Below are 23,121 nucleotides of genomic sequence, written 5' to 3'. Positions count from 1 at the left end.
CTTGGGCTTAGAGAGCTTGAGAGCACCCTCTGAGCCAGTAAACTTTTCCTGGTCCCGTGGCTTGTAGGCAAGCTTGAAACGGGAATAGGAATTTTCCTTCTCCCCCGGTGGAGAAGAGCCGAGTGTAGAACCCTTAAAAATACCCTGTAAACCCTAAAAGTAGAACCTTAAAACCCCCTGGTAAAAACCCTTGAGGACCTGAGGGAAGGATAAACCTCCCAAAAGGGACATAGAGAGGAAGAAGTTGTTAAAACCCTTGAGCAGCTTTAATCGCCCCACCCCTGGTGTCGCTGATCTACTCTTTAACCTCCCCCGAGATCAGCCTTAAACTAAAAAGTAAAAATGTACCGGGCAAACCCCACCGTGCCCCGCCTGGAGAAGTGGCTAGTGAAGAAGGGAGATTGCCCTTGGGAAGCAGGTTCCTTCAAGGGACCCGACCCACTCCAGATAGTTAGAAGCGCCTTCCAAGATTTTTGTGAGAAAGAGAAACCCAAGTCGAGCAAGAAGGACAGATACGGAGCTTGGGCACTTTTTACTGCCTTACAGGACAGCGTGTCCCTGATAAATAAATTACATATAGCGCAGGAAGATAGTGAGCAGGAGATAGAGAGGCTCAGATTAGCCCAAGACAAAGAGAGGAAGGAGCTAGAGGAAAAAGCAAAGCGAGAACAGGACGCCCTGCACCTAGAAATCCAGAGTCTCAGGGCCAAACTAGTCGAACAGGAAAGAGACCATGAGGAGAAAGCAGTTGAGTGGCGCGCCGAACGCGTCAATTTCATATTAGAGAAGCAAGGACTAACTACCGCCCTCCAGGACGCCCAGCACAAGGCTGAGGCAGCCACCGCTCGTGCCGACATGGCGGAGCATGCAGTAATCGAGGGACAGGAAAGAATTGCTAAGCTAACCCATGCCGCCCAGTTCATGGCAGAGCACAATCACTCCAAGGTAGCTTCTGCAGACCACTCCGCTTGTAAGAGGGAGCTAGAGGCCCTAAAGCAGCACCTGGGAATGCAGCAGGCCGTAATTTCCGCCGTGCATCCCGCAGCCCTCTTGGCCCTCCCCGAAGGTAGTACCGACAGTTGGTCACCTCCTTCACCCCAGCCCGAGGAAGCTCCACAGCCCCTCCATCCGATAGCTACCAAAGAAATTGTCACCACAGACGATGATGGCAGGAAGACAGACCGAATAGTTAAGGAAACCCGCAATTGGAGGCCCGATGAGCTCCAAGCCATAGCGGACCGCATGGGACCCCTGAACCGAGATTCAGCTATACAATGGTTTGCACACGTGACCATGTCCCAGCCCTCTGCCAGTGGCTCCGATGTAGCTCAGCTGGCTCGCCATTGTGCCAGCCCCGAAATAGTCACCTCTCTTAACGCATATATTTCCAACCGGAGACTAGCCACTCGCAGTCAGTATGGTGCCATGAAAGAGTTGTGCGCCTTCCTGTGGCCCACCAAGAGTTTAAAGGCCCTATATATTGCAGAATCTCAAAAACCCGGAGAGGATCCAGAGGCATATTTAGCCAGGAAACAGCTCCTAGCCGAACTAGCAGACGAGGTAGATTTAGATTTAAGTGACATGCCGGACTTCGACGACTTAGAGTTCAGGAGAGCAGTCATAGATGGACTCAACAGCACCACTCGCCTAGCCCTAGCAGGAGTAGAGCCCGGGAGCATTACATGGGGAGAGCTGGAATCCCGCATCAGGAGCATTGCTGGCCTGTTGCGAGAGACCGGCGCCATCCGCCATGTGAAGTCCCCAGCCTCTCGTAGGAAGGAAAGCGAGCCGATTAGCGCGGTTACCTATGCCAATCATGGCCCCCACTCTCAGTACCGACCACAGGGACGCAGCCCGTATCCGGAGGCAAGGGGAGGAATCCTGAGGGGAAGGAGCAGTAGCTTTAACCGGGGAAGAGGACCGAGGGACTACCGTCCGGGAGTTTCCTTTGCGCCTACCCCGAGTTACAGTTCCTCCTCCCAGCAGGGACCCCACGAGCCCCGACTACAGGATGCACCCATAGCCCCTTCTCACTCGCGAGCATCGCACCCGTACCACCATCAGGTCTACCCGCCTCCAGACCAGTCTAATGCTTGGGGAGCATCGCAGGGCGACCACGAGGGCTACCGGGACCGCGGCAGCACGCCCCAGTCCAGGGACTCCCTCCGTTGGGAACTATGGATGCGCCTCAAAAACATTGGAGCGAACATGGAGCTCTTCGACGGAAAGCCCACGTCCGTTCTAATGAAGGCGATCATGGAATGGGAAGACCAGCAGCAGCCCCCAGTGCCTCCGTCGGCGCCCCCTTTGCCGCCGGACCCTCCCTTCTCGAGTCCCCCAATAGCTGCGGTTCGGGAACGCCCGAGCCCCAACAACCCCTTTAGAGGAAGCGCCGCTTCCACCGATCAGGGTGCAGGATCAGAATAGGGTTGCCCCGAGTCCCAGTCTCCCTCCGTGGGCATAGTTGCCAAACTAAAGCCGGATACATGGGGGAGACCGACAGTGAAGGCAGGGATCGGGACTCCCGGGGAAAAGAAGAAGCCTGCCACCCTCCTCATAGATACCGGAGCTTCACTTAATATACTCCGGCCCACCTTAGTCACAAAGGGCACCCAGACCCCCACTACAATGCAGCTCGCCGGTTTTGGAGGCGGCATGCAGGAATCCCCGGTCTGGCAGGACATCCCCCTTTCCGTTGGGAACCTGACCACCCGGATTTCGGCATGCGCAAACCGGGGAGAAGACGATGGACTTTTGGGCATGCCATTTTTCCGTGCCGAGGGACTGACCATTGACCTAGCGAACGGGCTCCTGTGGCGCATCCCGGGAGGCCCCGACTTTGTTAATGCAGTCCATCGATGCGCAGCCCATAGAAGGACTCCTTGAGTGGGACGTCATACTCCCGATGCAGTCCATCTGCAACGCCCCATTGTGGCCAGTTCTGAAAGCAGATGGAGTGACCTGGAGAATGACGGTCGACTTCCGTGCCCTGAATGCCACCACCCCTCCAGTTGCCCCGGTTGTGGCCAAGTATAATGAGATCCTAACGGCCATTGCCGCTGGGTCCCGGTTCTACTCGGTCATAGACCTGGCCAATGCTTTCCACTCCATCCGGTTGCATGAGTCTTGCTGGTACAAGTTCGCGTTCACTTTCCGCGGCCAGCAATACGCATTCAAGCGGACCCCCCAGGGATTCCACTCCAGCCCCAGTATTTGTCATGCCCATGTAGTTCAGATGTGGGAACGCCTCCAACCCTCCTCGAGGCCCCACGTACTGAGCTACGTGGATGACATTTTAGTCCACGCCCCCACGGAAGAATTAGCCCGCCAAATCACCAGGGAAGTCCTGGAACTCCTCCACGAGACTGGGTTCAAGGCAAGCAGGGAAAAGGCCCAATTGGTTCAGACCAGCGTCAAGTACCTGGGTCTGACCCTGGGACCCGAGGGTCGCACCCCGGACGCCCAGCGAATGGAGGTCATTTCCAAGCTGCCTGCACCCACCGATGTCCCCTCCCTCAGAGCCCTTCTAGGAACTTTCAACTTTTCCCGAGACTTCATCGAGTCCTTTGCAGACAAAGCTCGCCCCCTTTATGCTCTCCTCAAGAAGAACACTCCCTGGGAGTGGGGACCGGAGCAACAGACAGCCTTAGCCGAGCTAAAGCGCAGTCTGGCCGCAGCCCCGGCCCTAGCCCATCCAGATGTTACCCAGCCCTTCTTTATCCAGCTAGCAATATCAGACAAGAGCATAGGAGCCACGCTCACCCAGCAGCAAGCAGGGACCGCTAGAGTAGTAGCCTATGCCTCTCGCAACCTAACCGCAGTAGAAACTAAGTTTAGCCCATGCGAGAAGACATGCCTTGCTCTGGTTTGGAGTCTGACCCATTGGGAATTTATCATAGGAGGTTCACGTACAATAGTGCAAACCACTCACACGCCCCTCAAATATATCCTGTCGGGAAAGATACAAGACGGACAAGTTTCAAACGCTCGCATAGCCCAGTGGACCCTGGCCCTGGTCAACCGCGGAGTAGAATTCAAAAAGGAAACCACTGAGCCTCCAGCCCCCTATGGCCTATTGGTAACTGGGACCGAGCACGAGTGCCCCCTGGACCCGCCACCACAGGTTGTCTGGCCAGTCACTTGGGGAGTCCCGCTAGAGGAAGCCCGACAGAACGGCTTCACATGCTGGTTCTGTGACGGCTCCTCCTTTCACGTTGGAGGCTTCCCTCGGACCGGCTACGGCGCCGTGCGAGTGAGCGACGCCCATACCCTCAAAGGTCCAGCCCGCCCCCATTCCAGCCAAGCGGCTGAGGTGCAAGCGCTTCTGGCGGTGCTTGAGTTTGAGCCCCCAGGAAGCCCACTTGCCATTTATACAGACTCGGATTGGACGGCCAAAGCCGCCACGGTCTGGCTCCCGGTGTGGCAGAATCAGGGGTGGAGGGCCAGCGATGGGAAACCCGTAGCCCACAGCTATGGCAGCAAGTAGCAGCACTCCTCCAGTCTCGCTCCGGCCCAACGCAGGTGACCCATGTCAAGGGACACCAGAAGACGAACTCAGAGACCGCTTATTGGAATGACCAGGCAGACCTTGCAGCCAAGGCAGCCGCCACTGAGAGTGCTCCCCCACCGGAACTAGCCACCGATTGTCCCCTCCGCCCTGTCACCACTCGGGCACGAGCCCGCAGCCAAGCTCAGGGAACCGCAGGAACACTAGACCTAGCACAACTGCAGCAATCTGACCCAGAAATAACTGACCTCCTAGCCGCAGGAAGGGATCAGACAGGGAGACTCATGATCAGAGAAGAGGAAGACATAGTTTGGGCAGTAGATGCAGCCGGCGAACGCCATTGGGTAGTGCCATTGGAAGTTAGGGCTGACTTAATTCAGTTTGTCCACGAGCAGGGACACCGAGGCAAGGATCTGACTCTGGAAAGGGTAAAAGAGGTTGGTTGGTGGCCTGGCATGCGCACCGAAGTAGCGCAATGGGTAGACAACTGTCTGTCCTGCGCTATGGTTAATGCAGACCCCACCGGACCTAGAGCTCCCCTCCAGCATCAGAGAATTGATGGACCCTGGGCTCGCATACAGATTGACTTTATCGGCCCCCTTCCCCCCACTGCTCGCGGCAATCGCTACTGCCTCACTGTCATAGACCCCTTTAGCAAATGGGTCGAAGCGTTTCCGTGCAAGCGCAACAATGCAGCCACCACCGCCAAACTACTGTTCAACAATGTCTTTTCAAGATGGGGCATTGTGCGAGTCATGGACTCCGATTTAGGCTCACACTTTATCGGGGAAGTTACACAGGAGCTTTGTAAAGCATTAGGCATCCAGCAACGGTTCCACATAGCCGGCCACCCTCAAGCTTCAGGCGCCATAGAAAGAACCAACCGGACCCTCAAGGAGGCTCTCCGCAAGATGGTTCGCTCCTCCGGGAGAGACTGGGATGAAAAACTCCCCATAATCCTAATGGCCATTAGAGGCACTACCGCAGTTCATGGGCTCACACCCCATATGGTAATGACAGGGCGAAGAATGCAGCTCCCGGAGGCCTTCTGGCTAGATACGCAGCTCCCTTCCGATATGCAGCCTGTAGTGATTAATGATGCTTGGGTCCAGGACCTGCTCTCATCCATACACGCCGTCCACATGCAAGTGGCCCAGAAGTTGGGCACAGCTCAGAAGGATATGGACCGCAAATTGGGATGGGTCAGGAACCCCAGGCAGTGGGAGGAAGGACAGCTCGTTCTGTACAGGACGTTTTCGCAAAAGGCACATTCACTAGCAGCCAAGTGGCAAGGCCCAGTCCCTATCACAAAAAGAGTCTCCCCAGCTGTCTATCAGGTAGCCATCCAGAGAAAGACAGGAGGAACGTGGCTAAAATACTTTCATGCCTCTCAATTAAAAGAATGGAAAGGGAAGCCGCTGCAAACCGCCCCCCCTGTGTATGACCCTGGGGGAACCACCACCAGCCCAGCCCCCCTCTGCCCAGTGATTCGCCAGATATCACTCCACCCTGGGCCAGAGATACCGTGTGTCCCCTTAGACCAGACTTTTGTAGCTTTAGAATAAAAGAAACAATAGAATATGTAGATATCGGTGTAAATGTTAAAAGTTTTTCCAGTTCTATTCTTTGACCTCATTAGGCGGGCCCCACAGTTGGGACCCTTGGGGAAGACACGGCAACCAAAGCCAAATAGGACCACCACCGAAAGTGATTCTTAATTGGATTGTAAGCCGCATGTTCGGAAAAAATTGCACAGGCAAAAGAGATTTGCTGTGTGTGAAGGTGGTTGGAGAGGCTTTAGCCCAAGAGTGAATGCATTTCCAATATTGGAGACACACCAATAAAGGTGATCTCTGTATTTGAAAACATTTCACCCGCCGTGCTGGTGAAGATCCCGCATCTACGTAGATTCGGGGTCTCACCTGCCAGACCCACGCTTTCGCATGATGGTCGGCTTTGGCTTTGAGGGCCGTGCCTCCCCTGGAAAAGGTCCCCCAGATAGCCCAACACCTCTCTTTTACTAATGTTCATATTCGTCATGGTGAGTTGCTATACGGCGCCACCATCTAGTACGCTTTAGTGCAAAGGTAAAAGACCCGCCAGTATTTTGTAAATATGTGACCCCTGGAATGTGTTATTGGGGTGCGTTCGCCACGCACAAGGGGCAGCGTGCCTCATTTACATAGCCAGGATCCCCCACGCCAAGATGACCCCTGAATAACCCAGACCCAGTGGCGCCGGCAGATCTCGGCCGCCTCCGCCGCTTTTCGATAAACGCCGCCGAGCGCCCTCGGCTCCACTTCGGCCCTTTCCGCCAGCAGCCGCCCGCCCCACGTAATCTTTTCCCTTGCCCGTACCGTACAAGGGAAAAGAAGGGGGGGAGACATATTGAAGTCATAATGAAGCCCTGCCAGGCCTTCCAAGTGAGGGCAACCTGAAAGTACCCCACACCCGTATGCTTCTTGCTCCTTATATTTTTCTTGCTCAGTGTATTTTTCTTTTTGCCCGGTGTACCTTTTTTTTTTGAAACCAGAAGATGGGGCCTCCCGAGGGAGTCCCTCCAAAAATTGCTAGTCCTGCAAACATATGACGAAAGCCCATTTTTAGGAAATTAAAGCGAGGGCCCCCGTCTGCAGCAACCCTTATAGTTAATGGAAACCGCTCTTTAGTTTTCTTTTCTTTTTAAAACGGCAAGGCCAGGCCGAGCCGGACCGACAGCTCTCAGCCCGCAAAATAAAAACAGCCCGCCGCCAAGCAAGGGGCACCTGAAGGCCACATAGTCCAGGCACCCAGGGACCCCTGGGGCGAGTTTGCATAATCCCGCCTAACGCACAGCCGACCCTCGCTCGACGTAAAGACGTTCCCCCTGAAATATACATGCTTTAGAAAGAAACCTTCGCACAGGAGTTCCCCAGAGCAACAAGCTGGAAGGCTCGCTTAGTGCTCTGGGACTTCTCGTTCGAGCCCCACCTATAGACAGTGCTGGCAGAAAAACGCCCTCTCTTTTCTTTTTCCCTGCTCCACTTTATTTTATTTTCGCTGCAACAAACTCAGGGAACCTGTACTTATATCCGCAGGTCTCCCCAGGATATTTTCACTACAGAAAGGAAAAAGAAGGCCAGGAGATGAGGCACCTGGCTACTCTGTGTTTGCTCGTGCTGACAGGCACCCTAATAGAGGGACGCCCGTCCAAATTAATGCCCTACCCACACTGGAGATGCATCAATACCCTGGCAGGAAATGAAATGATGGTCTGCAAAGTTGTGCAGCAGAGCAATATGACCACCCCCACGGATCGCACTAACTTCCGCAGTTGCGAAGAGCAGTGGATCCGACCCCCAGAGCTTGTCATTTTATGTGTGGGAGTAAAAACTCTGTCCCAAGAACTAGTGTGTTACTCGCCTACCGATACAGTTTCACCACTCGCTCCGATTCCATGTATGTTTCTCCCCCGCATCAGGCCAGCCCCCACCGCAGTCCCGGTGGTAGACAAATATACCACCCCTGCCAACTTCGAAACCTCGCCATTTGTCACTGAGGCTTTCGGACCATACTGTGAAGTTATTTTAGTGTCGGCCGCAGTATGGAAGGCAGGAGACCCCTTTAGAATGACCATCCTACTAGGCACTACTGCCATTGAACCTGCATCAGTCACTATCACGCCCCCTTCAGGTGCAGTTCTCTCCTTTGCTATAGAGCGCTGGGAGAACCTGACCTGGATTGTAAAAGAGGAAGACCTAGCCAAACATGGCCCACCCGATTGGATTCTGGTTCAACAGACGCCCGAATGCCAAACCAAGCCCCTAGTAGAGAAATTTCACCGGCTTGGGCTGCTCTTTGTAAATTTGACTCATGAACCAGGCAATTACTCCCTGCTGATCCGGACCCAGGAGACCCACACCATCCAAATTGACCCTTTGATTGCTAGCAATGAACAATTAAGCCAAGGCGGCACGCACATAGTGGGCTCCCATGTTTTGAAGACTGACATTCGAGAGAGAGTTCTAGTCCGCCCGCAAATGTCTTTAAAAGAGATCCGCATAGACTTAGCTGAGCTAAATATAACCCAGAGGCTGCCGCAGTGCGCTCCCTATCTGGAGGCCGGTAGCAAGGGTTGGAATGCATGGCTACAACTGTGGATCGATCCCTCCCCCTCTCTCTCACGTGCCAGACGAAGCATTGCCGACTGGACTGCTCCTGCAGCCGGAGGCTTAGCAATCATGGATTCGGTCAATATTGAGACTCTCGCTAATAAGTTTGCCCATGTCACGACTAGCATCTCCGACTTAGGTAAACCGGTGGTGCAGTCCCTAAATTCCATTTCAAATGGGCAACACGAGATCAGCTCCATTTTAGTTAACTGGGAGAGTCAAATTGAAAGAGATTTTTCTCTGCTGCTCAAAGGAACACAGTCTTTTGAACGCAACGTGTCCATAGCCATGGCATGTATGCAAGCCCAACAATTAAATCAGGCTGTGGCCATGGGGCTAATTCGGCAAGCCACGGACGGGCATTTGCCCCTGGAAATTAAAAGATTGATTATGCCCAAATTGTCACCCATAGAACTGGAGCTTGAATCCTGGTGGTCTCTTGTAAATTCCTCATTCTCACCGACCACCCAGGAGCTTAAATTATTTTTATTAACGGCCAGTGCGCACGAGTCATTCCACGTGTATCCAGTCGTGCCTCTGGGACTCCAAGTCAGCGACACCGAGGTCCTCTACGCCCGCCACCCCGACCATTGGGCCCGCTTCACCCCGGCCGGATGGCAGCTCGTCAGCCTCCAAGGGTGCCAGCATCGAGACCAGACCGGCTTCATCTGCCAGGACCAAGCCTTTGCACCTCATCACCCCTGTGTAGCCCCGCAAGTCGACGCCCTCAACGAATGCCCTTTCGAGGTCGTCCAGGAGAACAGCTCCGCTGTGGTCTACCTTGGGAAAGGATGTGCCTGCGTGCGAACGGCCTGCGACTTTGTGATCCTGAACTCGTTCCAGCTGAAGCCCGTGATTCCGGGAGTCAACCGCTGCTTCTGCAACCTGTCTTCGGTGGCCGCCTGCGACTTCACCTACACGGTACCGGTCTGGACCCAAGAAGAGATCCTGGTGGCACCCTCCATCTATCGATATGTGAAGCCCATTTCCCTTGGCATCGGTCTGGAATTAATCCACGAGCTCCTGGCCCACCCGCAGCTCCACCGCACCCTCCAGAGCATCCAGAGGGACGGGGACACTACGGAAAGGAGATTTTGGATCTGGTCCAGCGGATTAAGACCACCGGAGAGCACTCGTGGTGGGAAACCCTCTTTGGCTGGAGCCCCACTGCCACTGGAATTTACAATTTGGCTTTGCACCCGATCGTTGTTATTTTGGCCTTTCAAGTTTTGTTATGTGCCTCACTACTTTATTTGGGCTGTTGGAGCCGCCGACAGCTCCAGCAACTCCAGCTGTCTTACCGCTTGGATCACTATAACCCCGACCTTCTTTTGCCTTAAGGGTCGTTCTTGGCGCCCTCCTTTAACCCTTGTTTGTTTTATTGCTTATGTTGTTATAAACTATGATTACGTTTATTACTATGTGTACGGATCCTGCACCGGCCCCATGGACGCTCTGCTGCCGGACTCCGCTCCGAGGCCCTCTTGTGGACTAGGGGGGGACATATCTCTCTGCCTCCCAGCCCACGGCCCGTCTCCAAACGACCGCCAGCAGCGCCACCTCCATGAGGACTAGAACTGTGTGCCTGAAGCCCTTCTCGCCGCCTGCCGACCCTGCTCTGCGGATTGTCGCAGACAGCAAGGGGGGGTGGAAGTGTGTTTTGGAGCACATGGACTAAGTTTGCTTGTTCCTGTAAATATGCAACCCAGTCCAGCAGCTGTACTGCGGACTGAGCCGTCTGTGATCTTTGTTACTCTATGGTTTTATGAATTTCTTTCCATTGCTTTTATGAATTTTAACTCCCATGAATTTAGCCCCGAACTAGTCCCTCCCTCTATCTATTGCAAGTGCGCCCATGAACTTTATCCCTATGAATTTGATTTTAACCTTAGGAATTGCCTTTTTAACCCGACTCCCTCCGCCGAGGTAATTCTAGCATATCTATTATTTTATGAATTTGGTTTTAATCTGACTATATGAGTTGGTCTTTTAATTGCAGAGTTTATTTTTCTGACCCCCTATGAGCCCTTCCGCCGCTCACCCCTCATGAATTGTTTCCACGCACTTGCTTTTACTCTTACTGCTTTTATTGGTTTTAACCTCCCGAATCATTGCTTTTAATCCTATGTATTTATGTATTTATGGTTTTAATTATCTATGAATTGTTCAACCCTTGATGAATTGGTCTATGCCCTGCTTGCACATTTCACTTTATCTTGTATGAATTGCTTTTAATCCTACATTCATGAATTGAACCATGAATTGTCCTTGCTTTTAAATCTTATGCTTATGAATTAATCCATGTATATGAATTGCCCCTGGTTTTTAATGCTTTTAACCCATCATGAATTCCGTATGAATTACCTTCAATCATGAATTAATCAATGTACACAATTATGAATTATTGCTATTTATATGCATGAATTGCTCATTGCTGCCTATACTACTATGAATTGCTATTACTTATGAATTATTGCTATTTATTCTGACGATTGCACTTAGCACACCCCCCTGGTGTGAACCCAGAGACCTGCAGCCCATTGGCTGATCTAAATTGCACTTATTCGGTTAGGTGGTTCTCCAAACTAAATTTCTGAGTGACGCCTCCTCCCCCTTCCCTTCCCACTCCTTCTTCGCTCGAAGCTCGACCACCGGACATTGCCGACCACCTCGCCTTTGAAGTCAAGTTCGGAGACCCGCGCGCCTGACGTCCCGGGGTCTCCGAGGGGGGGAATTGTTGCCAAGTAGGCCCCCTCCCCTGCTTTGAAGCCTGCTATGAACTGTGCTAAAGTTTCCTGCGCTACTGTTTCACTGCTACACCAAAAAGACTGCTTTGCACGTGTGTGCTCCGATACACGTGTCAGTTTCCTGCCTGCGTGCCAATTACCCTGCTGCTGCAATAGACTGTGTAGTTTACTGACTCCATGTTTGGGTAACTGCACAAAAGGACTCTCTTTCTGGGCAGCCCTGCCCTGACCTATATCTGGAATTCCCAGTGTGTGTTTGGACTCTGTTACAAGTGTGCCCTGTGCCTGCATTGCCATCTGCCACGGACCGTGCCTGTCCCCTGCTTTGGGCTGTGTTTTGTGTGCTGTTCCCCCTGCCTCCATGGAAGCCTGCCTCATATGGGCCCAAGCCGCTGCTAGCAGCCGGGCGCCTGCCAGGGAAACCTCCAGCGAGCCTGGCTAGGCGCTCCCTGGTCAGTTCCCGCCTGGAGCCTCCCGCGGGCCGGTCGCCGAGCTTGCCCTCGCTACCGGGCAGCCTGCTATCCAGCCCCAGCTATGCCCAGCCGGCATCCATGTTCTCAGGCAGCCAGAAGACCCTGGGAAGAAGACTGCTTTGAGAAGCCATTTCGGCGAAGCGGGCACACCACGTCCGCAGCGAGAGCCCCTCGCCCCGCTCTGCATATCTTAGGAGCCGCCCCGGAGAAGGAACTAAGTGCCGACCATCCCAAGCACTTAGAGAATGCATCTCAAAGAAACCTCCGCATTCCAAAGCTGATGACATCAGGACAAGCCCTGTCCGCTGGAACATCCTTTCAGCCCACTTGGATTTCCCCCTCCCTCTTTTGTCCCCTCTTCCTGAGGTGTCACTTATCACAATCTGATTACCAAAGTGGCCCATCCAAGCGATTCAGTAGCCCATTAGACCCTTTGTTTTAATCTGTGAGAACCACCAAGTACAGCACCAGCCCCAGGGTACGTTTTGGGGTATTTAAGCTGGTCTCTCAGACCACTCGGTGCTCAGGCCATTCCCTATCCAGACCTCCTTGCTGTCCGTCTGTGGTCCCAGTGCTGGCATTGGGCCACCTCGCTGCTGCGTCTCTGCTTCGCTCCAGGATAAGTGAGTATTCCCCCTATCATCGTTGGGAACCAGCTAATGCGAACGTCTCTGTATTTCCTACTCTGTATTTCTTAGACCTTGTATGTTCTTTGTATGATTGTGCAAGCTAGGCTTACGCTACACTCAATACACGTGTTTGGACCTTACTTCTTGTCTGCCTCTTTTTCACTAGAGTGTCTGGGATCGGGACCTCCGTAAACATAGGTTATGATCCTCGCTTAATATTAATAGTTACAGACTGCTGCAGCTAATTCCCCATTATAATAAAAGAGCAGTTCTGGTAACACTGCTGTGGTGGGCAGAGATTGAGAGGCTTTCAATATATTGTCGAAGGCTTTCACGGCTGGAGAACGATTGTTGTTGTGGATTTTCCGGGGTGTATAGCCGTGGTCTTGGCATCGTAGTTCCTGAACACCCCAGAAAAGGCCCTGTCCCTTCCCCTTGCATTTTACTGACAGAAACGAAGCCTGGAATACTAGGTGACCTGTTATGGTTGCCTACTAACAGCTACTGGGGACATCTGGTTAAATCTATAGTCACTCCTTTTACCATTTAGGGTTTTTAAAAAAACAATTTTTATTGTTTGTTTTTGGGGTGGGGGTTAGATTTCACATTCTTCTGCAAACGAATGAGAGTTTTTGTAGGGAGACCTGTCTTGCCAGTTCATGACTCTAGTCTCTGGATGTAAGTATCCTCAGATGACGGCCACTTGCCTATTAGTATATAAGATGCTGTTATTAAGCAGAGTGGAGCCTTTCTGCTTGCTGTGTGGAAGATCCTCTTCACTTGCTCCAACCATTTTTTAATTTTCAATCATCCTTGATTCCGGTTTATTCTATGACTTTCGTGCGACATGGGTCACCTCTTACATGCAGGTTTCCATATATATATAGGTTCACCAGATGAGACTTCTCTTTACAGGAGGTCAATGATCCAGCAGCTGCCTTGATAGAAGAATCTGGCAAAGGAGGAAGGCCATCCACTGGTCCAGGTGGAGGCTGTTTGGAGAGGACGGGAAAATGAGGGGAGAGCTGGACTCAGCCACTCCAGAAGCAAGAAACGGCCCTGTTGCCATGGAGCCTGTGAGCAGAAGGGAACTGTGGGAAGGAACCCTGCAGAAGAGCCTGGGAGAGGAGTTTCCCCTTTCAGATGTGCAGCACCAGCAATTCCGGCATTTCCGTTATCGGGAGGCTGATGGGCCCCGAAAGGTCTGCAGCGAACTCCACCACCTTTGCCTCCAGTGGCTGAAGCCAGAAAGGCACAGCAAGAGGGAGATCCTGGACCTGGTGATCCTGGACCAGTTCCTGGCCATCCTGCCCCCGGAGATGGAGAGCTGGGTCAGGGAATGTGGACCGGAGACCAGTTCCCAGGCGGTGGCCCTGGCAGAAGGGTTCCTCCTGAGCCACACAGGTGACAAGAATCCAGGCCAGGAGGTAAGAGGCATTCCTCTAGGTAGTATGTGGGGCACAGGATATGACCAGGGATACCTTCAAAGTCCACACAGAGGGCCCCAACTTTTTTAGACATCTCCCCCCCTCCCCCCGCACCTTAACCCTGTTCCTTTCCTCAACAGTTTCCCCTTTGTGAGATCCTCACTTCTCTTTCAGGTGCAGATAAGGATCAACTGTTGCCTCGGAGCAGCTTTTCTGGGTAAGGTCAAAAGGGCTGTAGTCAGAGGCCTGTTGGGATCTGGAGGGAGGAGGAAGTCGAGGGTTCAGTGGCCCACTCTGACCCTTTCTGCTCAGCGCTGACCCAGTTCTGACTTGGGCTCTGCATCAGCAGTGACAGGGTCAGATGGTGCCGGGTGGAGGCTTGTTGGGCTCTTTGGGGAACTTGTATAGGGCATTCAGTCTGAGGATGTGGACAGGATCCTTGGGGTCTTGAGGCTTATGACTTGCTTATATGGCCTCTCCTTCCTGGCTGATGCTATCTGCCGGGGGGGGGGCTGATTGGCTTGGTCTGAAAGGGAGGAAATGCCTCCTTGTGCGACGGGGAGGTCCCCCCAGCCTCGAAACAGACTGTGTGGCACCACGTCAAAACAGGACTACAAAGGACCCAGGAAATCGCAACTGACAAGTCTGAATTAGTCCTTTCTTGAGTAAGGTGATTGAACTGGTGGTGGGAGATGGAGAAATTCAAGCTTTCCTGGATAAGGAAAAGGGTTCAGATCCTTTCTAGTCCAGTTCTAGGCTTGGTCATGGGACTGAAACAGCCTTGGTGGCCCTGGTGAATGACCTGTGCCGGGAGAGGGACAGAAGAAGCACCGCCCCGAGAAGTAGGCAGTGGGACTTCACCAAAAGCAAGCCTGCCTTTTCCCATCTGTGCCTGTCTTGCCCTCATGCAAAGATATTCTTGAGTTTGGTAGCTGCGATTTCTGTCATTGGGTTCAGAGCTGCTTCTACCTTTCATTTCAGAGTTCTTCCTTCTTTATTCTGTGAAATCTATACCATTGGAGAATCAGCCCTTCATTTGTCTGTGATAACCTGAGCAAGACTGGTTTCTTTAAAATATATGAAAGGAAGAGAGGGTAGTTGTGAACATGACCCAAGAAAATCTGTTTTCCCCATTCAAGGAACTGAAATGCTAAAAACTGGAAAAGATTTCAATGACTTCCAATTATCTTTTGATCTTTCCAGGCAAGGCCTTGAAACCAACAATAAAATCTTTGCCGTATCTTTGCAGCAGGGAGAAATCAACTTCTGTGGGGCCAAAGCAAGTGAGTGAAGAACTGCAACTCATAACCCTGAGTGCCTGGAGCTGCTGTTGTGCAGTTGTGATTCCACGTGGCCTCTGCCCCACTCACCCGTGCCTAGCCCAAGGAAAACCCCTCACTCTCTTTGCCTATCTGTTCTGTTCACTAGAAGGAAAATGGAAAGGTGTCATGGAAGTCTGGATGTTGTAAGCAAACTTCTAAGTACACTCATTTGGGCTGGTCCTCCGAAGGGGAAGATACCTTACGGTATCTGAGAAGACAGAAAATTAGTAGATTCTAGTAGCACTTTTAAGACTAACCAACTTTATTGTAGCATACGCTTTCGAGAGCCACAACTCTTTTCATCAGAGGCATCTGATGAAGAGATCTGTGGCTCTCGAAAACTTATGCTACAATAAAGTTGGTTAGTTCTAAAAGTGCTACTGGAAACTTTACTATTTTGCTACTACAGACTAACACGACTAACTCCTCTGGATCTATGAGAGGATAGAGAGGTTTCTTTTTTTCTCTTTTCAGGGTCCGGTGACCTTTGAGGAGGTGTCTGTTCATTTCACTGAGGAGGAGTGGGCTCTACTGGACCCGGAAAAAAGAAGCCTTCACAAGGAAGTCATGGAGGAGAATTTTCAGAATGTGGCCTCTCTGGGTAAGGGTCCACTTTCCTTTCCTTTCCTTTCCTTTCCTTTCCTTTCCTTTCCTTTCCTTTCCTTTCCTTTCCTTTCCTTTCCTTTCCTTTCCTTTCCTTTCCTTTCCTTTCCAGCTGCTGAAGGCAGTAATCGCTCCTTTCAAGAAGGACACTCGTAGGGCCTCCCCAGTGGAGACTCAGTCAGTGAGTGGGGCGGTTCCACATGCACACAAAGGAGGGACTTCTGCATATCTAGACGAGTACCAAAGTATTCATGTGTCTGCTAAAATACCAGTTTGCAAACAAAGAGGAACAATTCATGGGATATATTGTCGAAGGCTTTCACGGCCGGAGAATGATGGTTGTTGTGGATTTTCCGGGCTGTATCGCCGTGGTCTTTGCATTGTAGTTCCTGATATTTCACCAGCAGCTGTGGCTGGCATCTTCAGAGGTGTAGCACCAAAAGACAGTGATCTCTCAGTGTCACAGTGTGGAAAAGATGTTGGCAGGTCATTTATATCTACTCAGGAGGAGTGGGGTTGAGCTGAGTCATCCTGTAAGAGTTTCCCAGGGTGTGGAATGCTAATGGCGGGAGGCTTCACTGTATCCTGAGGAGGTTCTTTTGCATATGGATTGGTGCTTGATGTGCTAATCTTCTCTGCAGGGCTATTGTCGGGTACAGAGTGTTTTGTTAGCCTGGTGTTTTTCAGGACTGGAAACCATGCTCTATTCATTCTTAAAGTCTTTTCTTTCCTGTTGAAAGGAAAGCCTGTACAAAAAGACACTTCTGTGCTCCAAGGACCTTTTGGTCTCCCGTTGGGCATGAGGAGGCTATGAATGCGTGGGGGGAAGGGGGGAGAGGGATGAATTGGGGTCATTCCACTGTGTTCATTCTACTGAAACTAGTGCAGGCTTCAGCATGGTCAACCCAGACAGGAAACGGTGTGTCAGAGCCTTGAAGAACAAACCAAGAAAACCTGGATTCGAGCAGGTGAAGTTTTGGTCTCCGTCACAAAGAATTTTGCCTGCTGAATTCAGATTAATAAGTATTAAAAAGAATTTTCTGATCTTTAGTAGGAATTCAAGGTTCTGGGGATCCATCAACAACATTCCCTCTCCCTATTAGGAGTTTGGGGTCTCTTTAAAGGGAGAGGACCTTCCTCAGGGCTGCCTTTGATGGTGTCAGACTGGAGTACTGGATCCTGCATGCCCTTGGAGGGGACTGAGATCCTGTACCACGGTGGCTCCCTCTGGGCTAGGGCTTCCCTCCCCTGTGCTGGAGTGCCCTGCCCCCTCCTCTGCTCTGGGTCACCAGCGGGATCAGTCGACAGATTCTTCTGGATCCAAGCACTAGCCTCCTCCCCTCTCAGACAGTAATTTTTTCTGTTTTTTTCCCCAAAATTAGGACTTCTGGGTCCCACACCTGACAGTATTTCCTCAATGCAAGGAAACGGAAATCTATTTTTCCAGAACCCAGAAAAAAGAGAGAGATCAGCAGGTATGAACCTCCTCATGTAGTGCAGACCTTTTTCTGGTGTATCCGGATAGGACCTCTTTGGCTCACCTTCATCCATGGTGGAACAGAGATCATTTTGAAGAGGAAACAGCCAACAATGGCTAGGAAAGCTTTCCCAAACAGGTAGAACAGAGAACAAAATGTAGGTTTATTGGTGCCTAATCTTGGAGGAAATGTGTATGCACTATCCAGTTACATTCAACATTTATTTATCTATTTAAATGACTCTCCAGGTAACACAACATGAATTATCAGTAACAAAATTTAAACTAGGATCAGAATATTTCTCAGGAGAAAAGCAGACCACAGAACACCTAAGAATGAGAAACCCTTTAGTTCAAAGCCTGATTGGAAAAAAAATTCACCAGGTGCTAGAAAGATAACAATGTAGGCTCCAGGCAAGCTTCTAGAAGGGAGGAGCCACCACTGAAAAGGCCCCATCTCTGGTGACCTCCCATCTCTCTACTTAGGGGCCCTGAGAGCAGGGCTTGGGTGGGGGGAGATCTTAACCTGGCCAGAGGCAGCCCCTGAAGTACTCCAGGCCCGTTTCAGGCCTTAAAGGTAGAACCAGAAAAAATTGGAGCTGCTCCAGTTGGTCCCCCTAGACCAGAAATGTTTCTTCTGATGGGCAGTAGACCTTTGGAGAGAGGGGATTGGTCCTGGGGTGGGATGAGTCCTGTACAAGCGATCTGTTGGGTGGAGGGCAGCAGTCCCATCCCTTTATTTCTAGTTTTCCGTGTAGTCTTACATCTTATCCCACTCTTCTTTCAAGGAATACAAAGCAGAATTAGTGAGATCATTCCATTTACTTGCACAACAACCCTGTGAAGTAGGAAACACTGGGGAAGAGTGATTGGTCCAAGACCACTCCAGTGTGCTGTACATCTAGGGATCTGTGCTTGGGCTCCCATAGTTCACATCTAGAGCTCTGTTCTGGATTGTGCTCAACCCAGCAAAAAGGAAACACATGATGAAGGAGGGGAGTTGAAGCCTAGCGTAGGCGTCAGGCTGATCTATAAACACCTAGCTTCCTTAACAGAAAATGTGTCCGTAGGGCCAGAATGCATCCTAGAGTACTAATGGAACTGGCTGCTGTAATTTTGGTGACTCTGTCTATAATCCACAATCTGTAAGAATCTTTGAGCATCTTTGAGAATTCTTGGAGAACAGGTGAGGTGCCAGAAGATCAAAGATGACCCAAGTTGTCCCCAACTTTTAGAAGGGGGAAAAAGAAGATCCAGGTAGCTACCGACGTTTCAGCTTCACACCCAAACCTGGAAATATTTTAGAACAAATCCTGAAAGAGTGACTCCTGGAGCACGTCAAAAGGCTATGATTACAAAAATTGCTACACATGGCAGAAATGGACAAAATGACGAGAAGGTTGGGAGACCAGAATCCAGAAGAATTTTTTAATGATTGGGGGAGACTAAAACAGTATTTAGAGAAAAAGTGGGACGTAAAAGGGGAATTATGGTTGTTAGAAAATTATTAATTTTGCAGATTGGAAGACATATAGATCTTTATTAGAGAAGAAGAAAGATACATTATAATTTTATTATTAGATTGAGATTAAGCTATACTGAAATTATTAACATATTAACCAGTATAATAATATATTAGGATATGCAATAAAATAATAGAGAAGTAGGTAATAGATTTCAACAGAGGGTTGGAAAACTGTTGGAAGTCCTAGATAAAGGGGGGGGGAGGGAAAGGGGGGTACTAGAAATAAGGGTATTAATGGAAAGTGTAATTGCAGTTTATACTCACCCAATAAAAATTTTATGCAAAAAAAAAAAGGCTATGATTACAAAGAGCCAGCATGGGTTTCTCAAGAGCAAATCGTGATAGATTAACCTTCTCTCCATTGTAGATCGAATCACTTCTTTGGCAGTTGAGGAGAATTGTATGGAAATAGTTTCTCTTGTTTTCAATAAGGCTTTTGAGTAAGGCTTTCTTGTTAGCATTTGTTGACAAATGAGGTTTGCCTGCTGCTGCTGTTCAATAGATTTGCGATTTGGTAACAAATCATACCGAAAGTGTGTTTCTAGATGGTTCCTGGTCTTTTTTGGAGGGGAATAAGAAATGGGATTGCCTCAGGGATCTGGCCTGGGCCATCTCTTGTTCAAAGCCATTCTAAATGAATTGGATGAAGGAACTGAGGGAATGCTCATTAAAGTTGCAGATGATACTAAATCGGGACAGGAAGCAAATGTAGGAGAAGATGGAATCAAAATTCAGGAAAGCATGAGAGGCTGGATAACTGAGCTAAACCTAACAAAAGGAATAAATTTCTTCATTTAGGTCAGAAAACTAAAATGCATAATTGTAGGATTGCTGAAATTTATCTTGCAGTAATGCATGCAAATGAGACCTAGGGGTCTTAGTTAATCACACACTGGCGATGAGTCAGCTGTTTGATGCAGTAGCGAAAAAATCAAATGTGATTTGGTGCTGCATAAGCAGACATACAGTATCCAGATCTTGTAAAGTGATGGATGTTGACAAACTGGAATGTGTCCAAATTGGGCCAACAACGAAGATGGTGAAGGGTTTGGAGACCAAGTCCTATGTGGACGGTTTGAAGGAGTGGGTATGTTTAGTCTAGAGAGAAGGCAACTGAGATGTGATACGATAACTGTCACATAGAAGAAGCAGTTATTTTCTGTTGCCCCAGAGGGTCAGACTAGAAGCAATAGGTTAAATTAAAGCAAAAGGGTTGTTGGCTAGACATTGGGAAGACATTCCTGAAAGTTATATCAGTTACTCAGTGGAACAGGCTTCCTTGGGATGTGGTGGGCTCCCCTTCTTTGGAAGTTTTCCAGTAGAGGCTAGATGTCCATATGTCAGCAGTGCTGATTTCATGATTCAGTATGAAATTAGGGAGATAGTGAGATGGACAGCAGGAAGAAATGAGCCAGTGCTCTGCTCCAGAGACCTTTTTTATGTTTCCAGAGCAATGCTGATAGCTACTTTGGGATCAGGATTGAATTACCCTCCAGGCCAGATTGGCCACGGACCCTGGAGGGTTTATTGCCTTCCTCTGGATGTAGGGCAAAGGTCACTGAGGGAGTAGAGGGGTAGCTGTAAATTTCCTGTATTGTGCATGAGGTTGCACTAGATAACGCTTTGGATCCCTTCCAGTCTTATTTTTCTGTTTACCCGACATGAACATACAATACTCAAAACTTAATACATGGTAGGATGTGTCACCCCCTTCAAGTGTTTTTGTTCTGTTGTTATCAGGTGCTCTTAATGGCCATTTTTCTTTTATTCTGATTTGTTTTAAGGACTTACCGGTCTCCTCTGTTTTACTGAGACTGATGGTCCCCGGAGAAAGCCTGAGGGAGAACCACAACAACTCCCATTAGAAGGTGAACAGCAGAAGAGAAGCAGTGGGAAAAAACGGAAGAAGAGGGATGAATCAACCCTTCAACGAATCCACCCAGCGGAGAAACAATATATATGCATGGAGTGTGGGAAAAGCTTTGCTCAGAAGAAAGCGCTCACAGTCCATCGACGAATTCACAGAGTGGAGAAATCATTCAAATGTGTGGACTGCGGGAAGATGTTTACTTACAATGCACATCTTACTGAGCATAGACGAATCCACACAGGGGAGAAACCCTATAAATGTCTGGAGTGTGGGAAGAGCTTTGCTCAGAGTTCCAACCTTCATTACCATAAACGAATCCACACAGGGGAGAAACCATATAAATGTCTGGAGTGTGGAAAGAGCTTTGTTCAGCGTTCACACTTTACTGGCCATCAACAAATCCACACCGGGGAGAAACCATATAAATGTCTGGAGTGTGGAAAGAGCTTTTCATCAAAAAAACACCTTACTGTCCACTGTAGAATCCACACAGGAGAGAAACCATATAAATGTGGGGAGTGTGGGAAGAGCTTTTATTCTAAAAAAGACCTTACTGCTCATCAACAAATCCACACAGGAGAGAAGCCATATAAATGTGGGGACTGTGGGAAGGGTTTGGCTTCAAATACACAGCTTACTGTCCATCAACGAATCCACACAGGGGAGAAGCCATATAAATGTGGGGAGTGTGGTAAGAGCTTTTATTCTAAAAAAGACCTTACTGCTCATCAACGAATCCACACAGGGGAGAAGCCATATAAATGTGGGGAGTGTGGGAAGAGCTTTGCCCAGAGTTCCCACCTTACTTGCCATAAAAAAATCCACACAGGAGAGAAACCATATAACTGTGCTGAGTGTGGGAAGAGCTTTACTCAAAACCTCTACCTTACTGTCCATCGACAAATCCACACAGGAGAGAAACCATACAAATGTGTGGACTGTGGGAAAAGCTTTTGTTGGAATAAACATCTTACTGCCCATCAACGAATACACACAGGGGAGAAGCCATATGAATGCTCGGAGTGTGGAAAGACCTTTGCTTGGAGGAGACAGCTTAATGTTCATCGACCTATCCACACAGGGGAGAAACCATACAAATGTTTGGAGTGTGGGAAGACATTTGTTCGAAATTATCATCTTACTGAGCATCGACGAATCCACACAGGGGAGAAACCATACAAATGTTTGGAGTGTGGAAAGAGCTTTGCCCAGAGTTCCCACCTTACTTACCATCGACGAATGCACACAGGGGAGAGACCATATAAATGTTTGGAGTGTGGGAAGTGCTTTGCTCAGAGCGGAGAACTTACTGCCCATCGACAAATCCACACAGGGGAGAAGCCATATAAATGTTTTGAATGTGGGAAGAGTTTTGCTCAGAGCTCCCAACTTACTTACCATCACCAAATACACACAGGGGAGAAATCATATAAATGCATGGAGCATGAGAAGAGCTTTGCTTCGAGTACAGAACTTACTGTCCGTCAACAAATCAACACAGATTAGAAGCCATATAACTACATTGAGTGTGGAAAGAGCTTTATTCCAAGAGCCAACTGTATTTCCTTTTTTTTAAAAGAAATTTATTGCATAGGTTAACATACATTTCACAGATTACATATTACATCCTTTTTGTTTTCAACTAGTACTAATTGTCTCACACTTATCAATTCAAATACACATTTCCCACCCTCCCTCCCCCTTTTACCCTAGACCCCCAACAGCGCTAAAACCTTTTTAAATCTTATCATTTCCTTCTATTCTAATATTTGTCCCAGTTTTCAAAGGTAAAGTTCTTACATAGTTTTTAGTTGTATTCTCATATACATATTAATAACTATCCATAGACCATAGTTTCCTTTTACATCCTACTTATTTTCCAAATACTCTTTAAGTTTTTCCCAGTCCTTTAAAAATTCATGTGAGCTTTGTTCATCCAATTTTCTTGTCAATTTCTCCATCTCCACCATGTACAACAGTTTTTGAATCCAATCCTCAATTTCTGGTATCTCCTCTTGCTTCCAGTATTGCGCATATAATAATCTTGCTGCCACCAACATGTAATACAATAATGTCCTGTCCAGTACATTGACTTTTTCCATATTAAGCCCTATCAGAAACATTTCAGGGCATTTTGACAAATTACCTTTCATAATTATCAACATTTCCGCATATATCTTAGACCAGAATTGCTTAGCTTTATCACAAGTCCACCACATATGATAGAAAGAGCCTTCATGTTGTTTACATTTCCAACATTTGTTTGACATAACGTTACTCATATTTGCTCATTTTTTCGGTTTTAAATACCATCTATGCATCATCTTATATCCATTCTCTTTTAAATTAACACATGTAGATATTTTCATAGTATTTTTCCACAAGTATTC

General features: G+C 49.2%; 1 protein-coding gene across 1 annotated transcript in view; it reads left to right on the top strand.

The window, feature by feature from the left end:
- The window catches only part of LOC129323696 (zinc finger protein 345-like), a 46,956-nt gene that overhangs the window by 3,633 nt on the left and 20,202 nt on the right, over positions 1 to 23,121 (top strand). Inside the window, exons 2-7 of the mRNA XM_054970288.1 lie at positions 13,423 to 13,934; positions 14,109 to 14,151; positions 15,138 to 15,217; positions 15,731 to 15,857; positions 17,242 to 17,334; positions 20,646 to 22,148. Of these exons, the coding sequence (XP_054826263.1) occupies positions 13,521 to 13,934; positions 14,109 to 14,151; positions 15,138 to 15,217; positions 15,731 to 15,857; positions 17,242 to 17,334; positions 20,646 to 22,148 (2,260 nt within the window). The 5' untranslated portion in view covers positions 13,423 to 13,520. The remainder of the gene's footprint in view (positions 1 to 13,422; positions 13,935 to 14,108; positions 14,152 to 15,137; positions 15,218 to 15,730; positions 15,858 to 17,241; positions 17,335 to 20,645; positions 22,149 to 23,121) is intronic.

The sequence above is a fragment of the Eublepharis macularius genome, chromosome 2 (assembly GCF_028583425.1).
Source record: "Eublepharis macularius isolate TG4126 chromosome 2, MPM_Emac_v1.0, whole genome shotgun sequence".
Lineage (NCBI taxonomy): Eukaryota > Metazoa > Chordata > Lepidosauria > Squamata > Eublepharidae > Eublepharis > Eublepharis macularius.
Note: the sequence above shows the minus strand (reverse complement) of the source record. Positions and strands in the feature narration are given on the sequence as shown.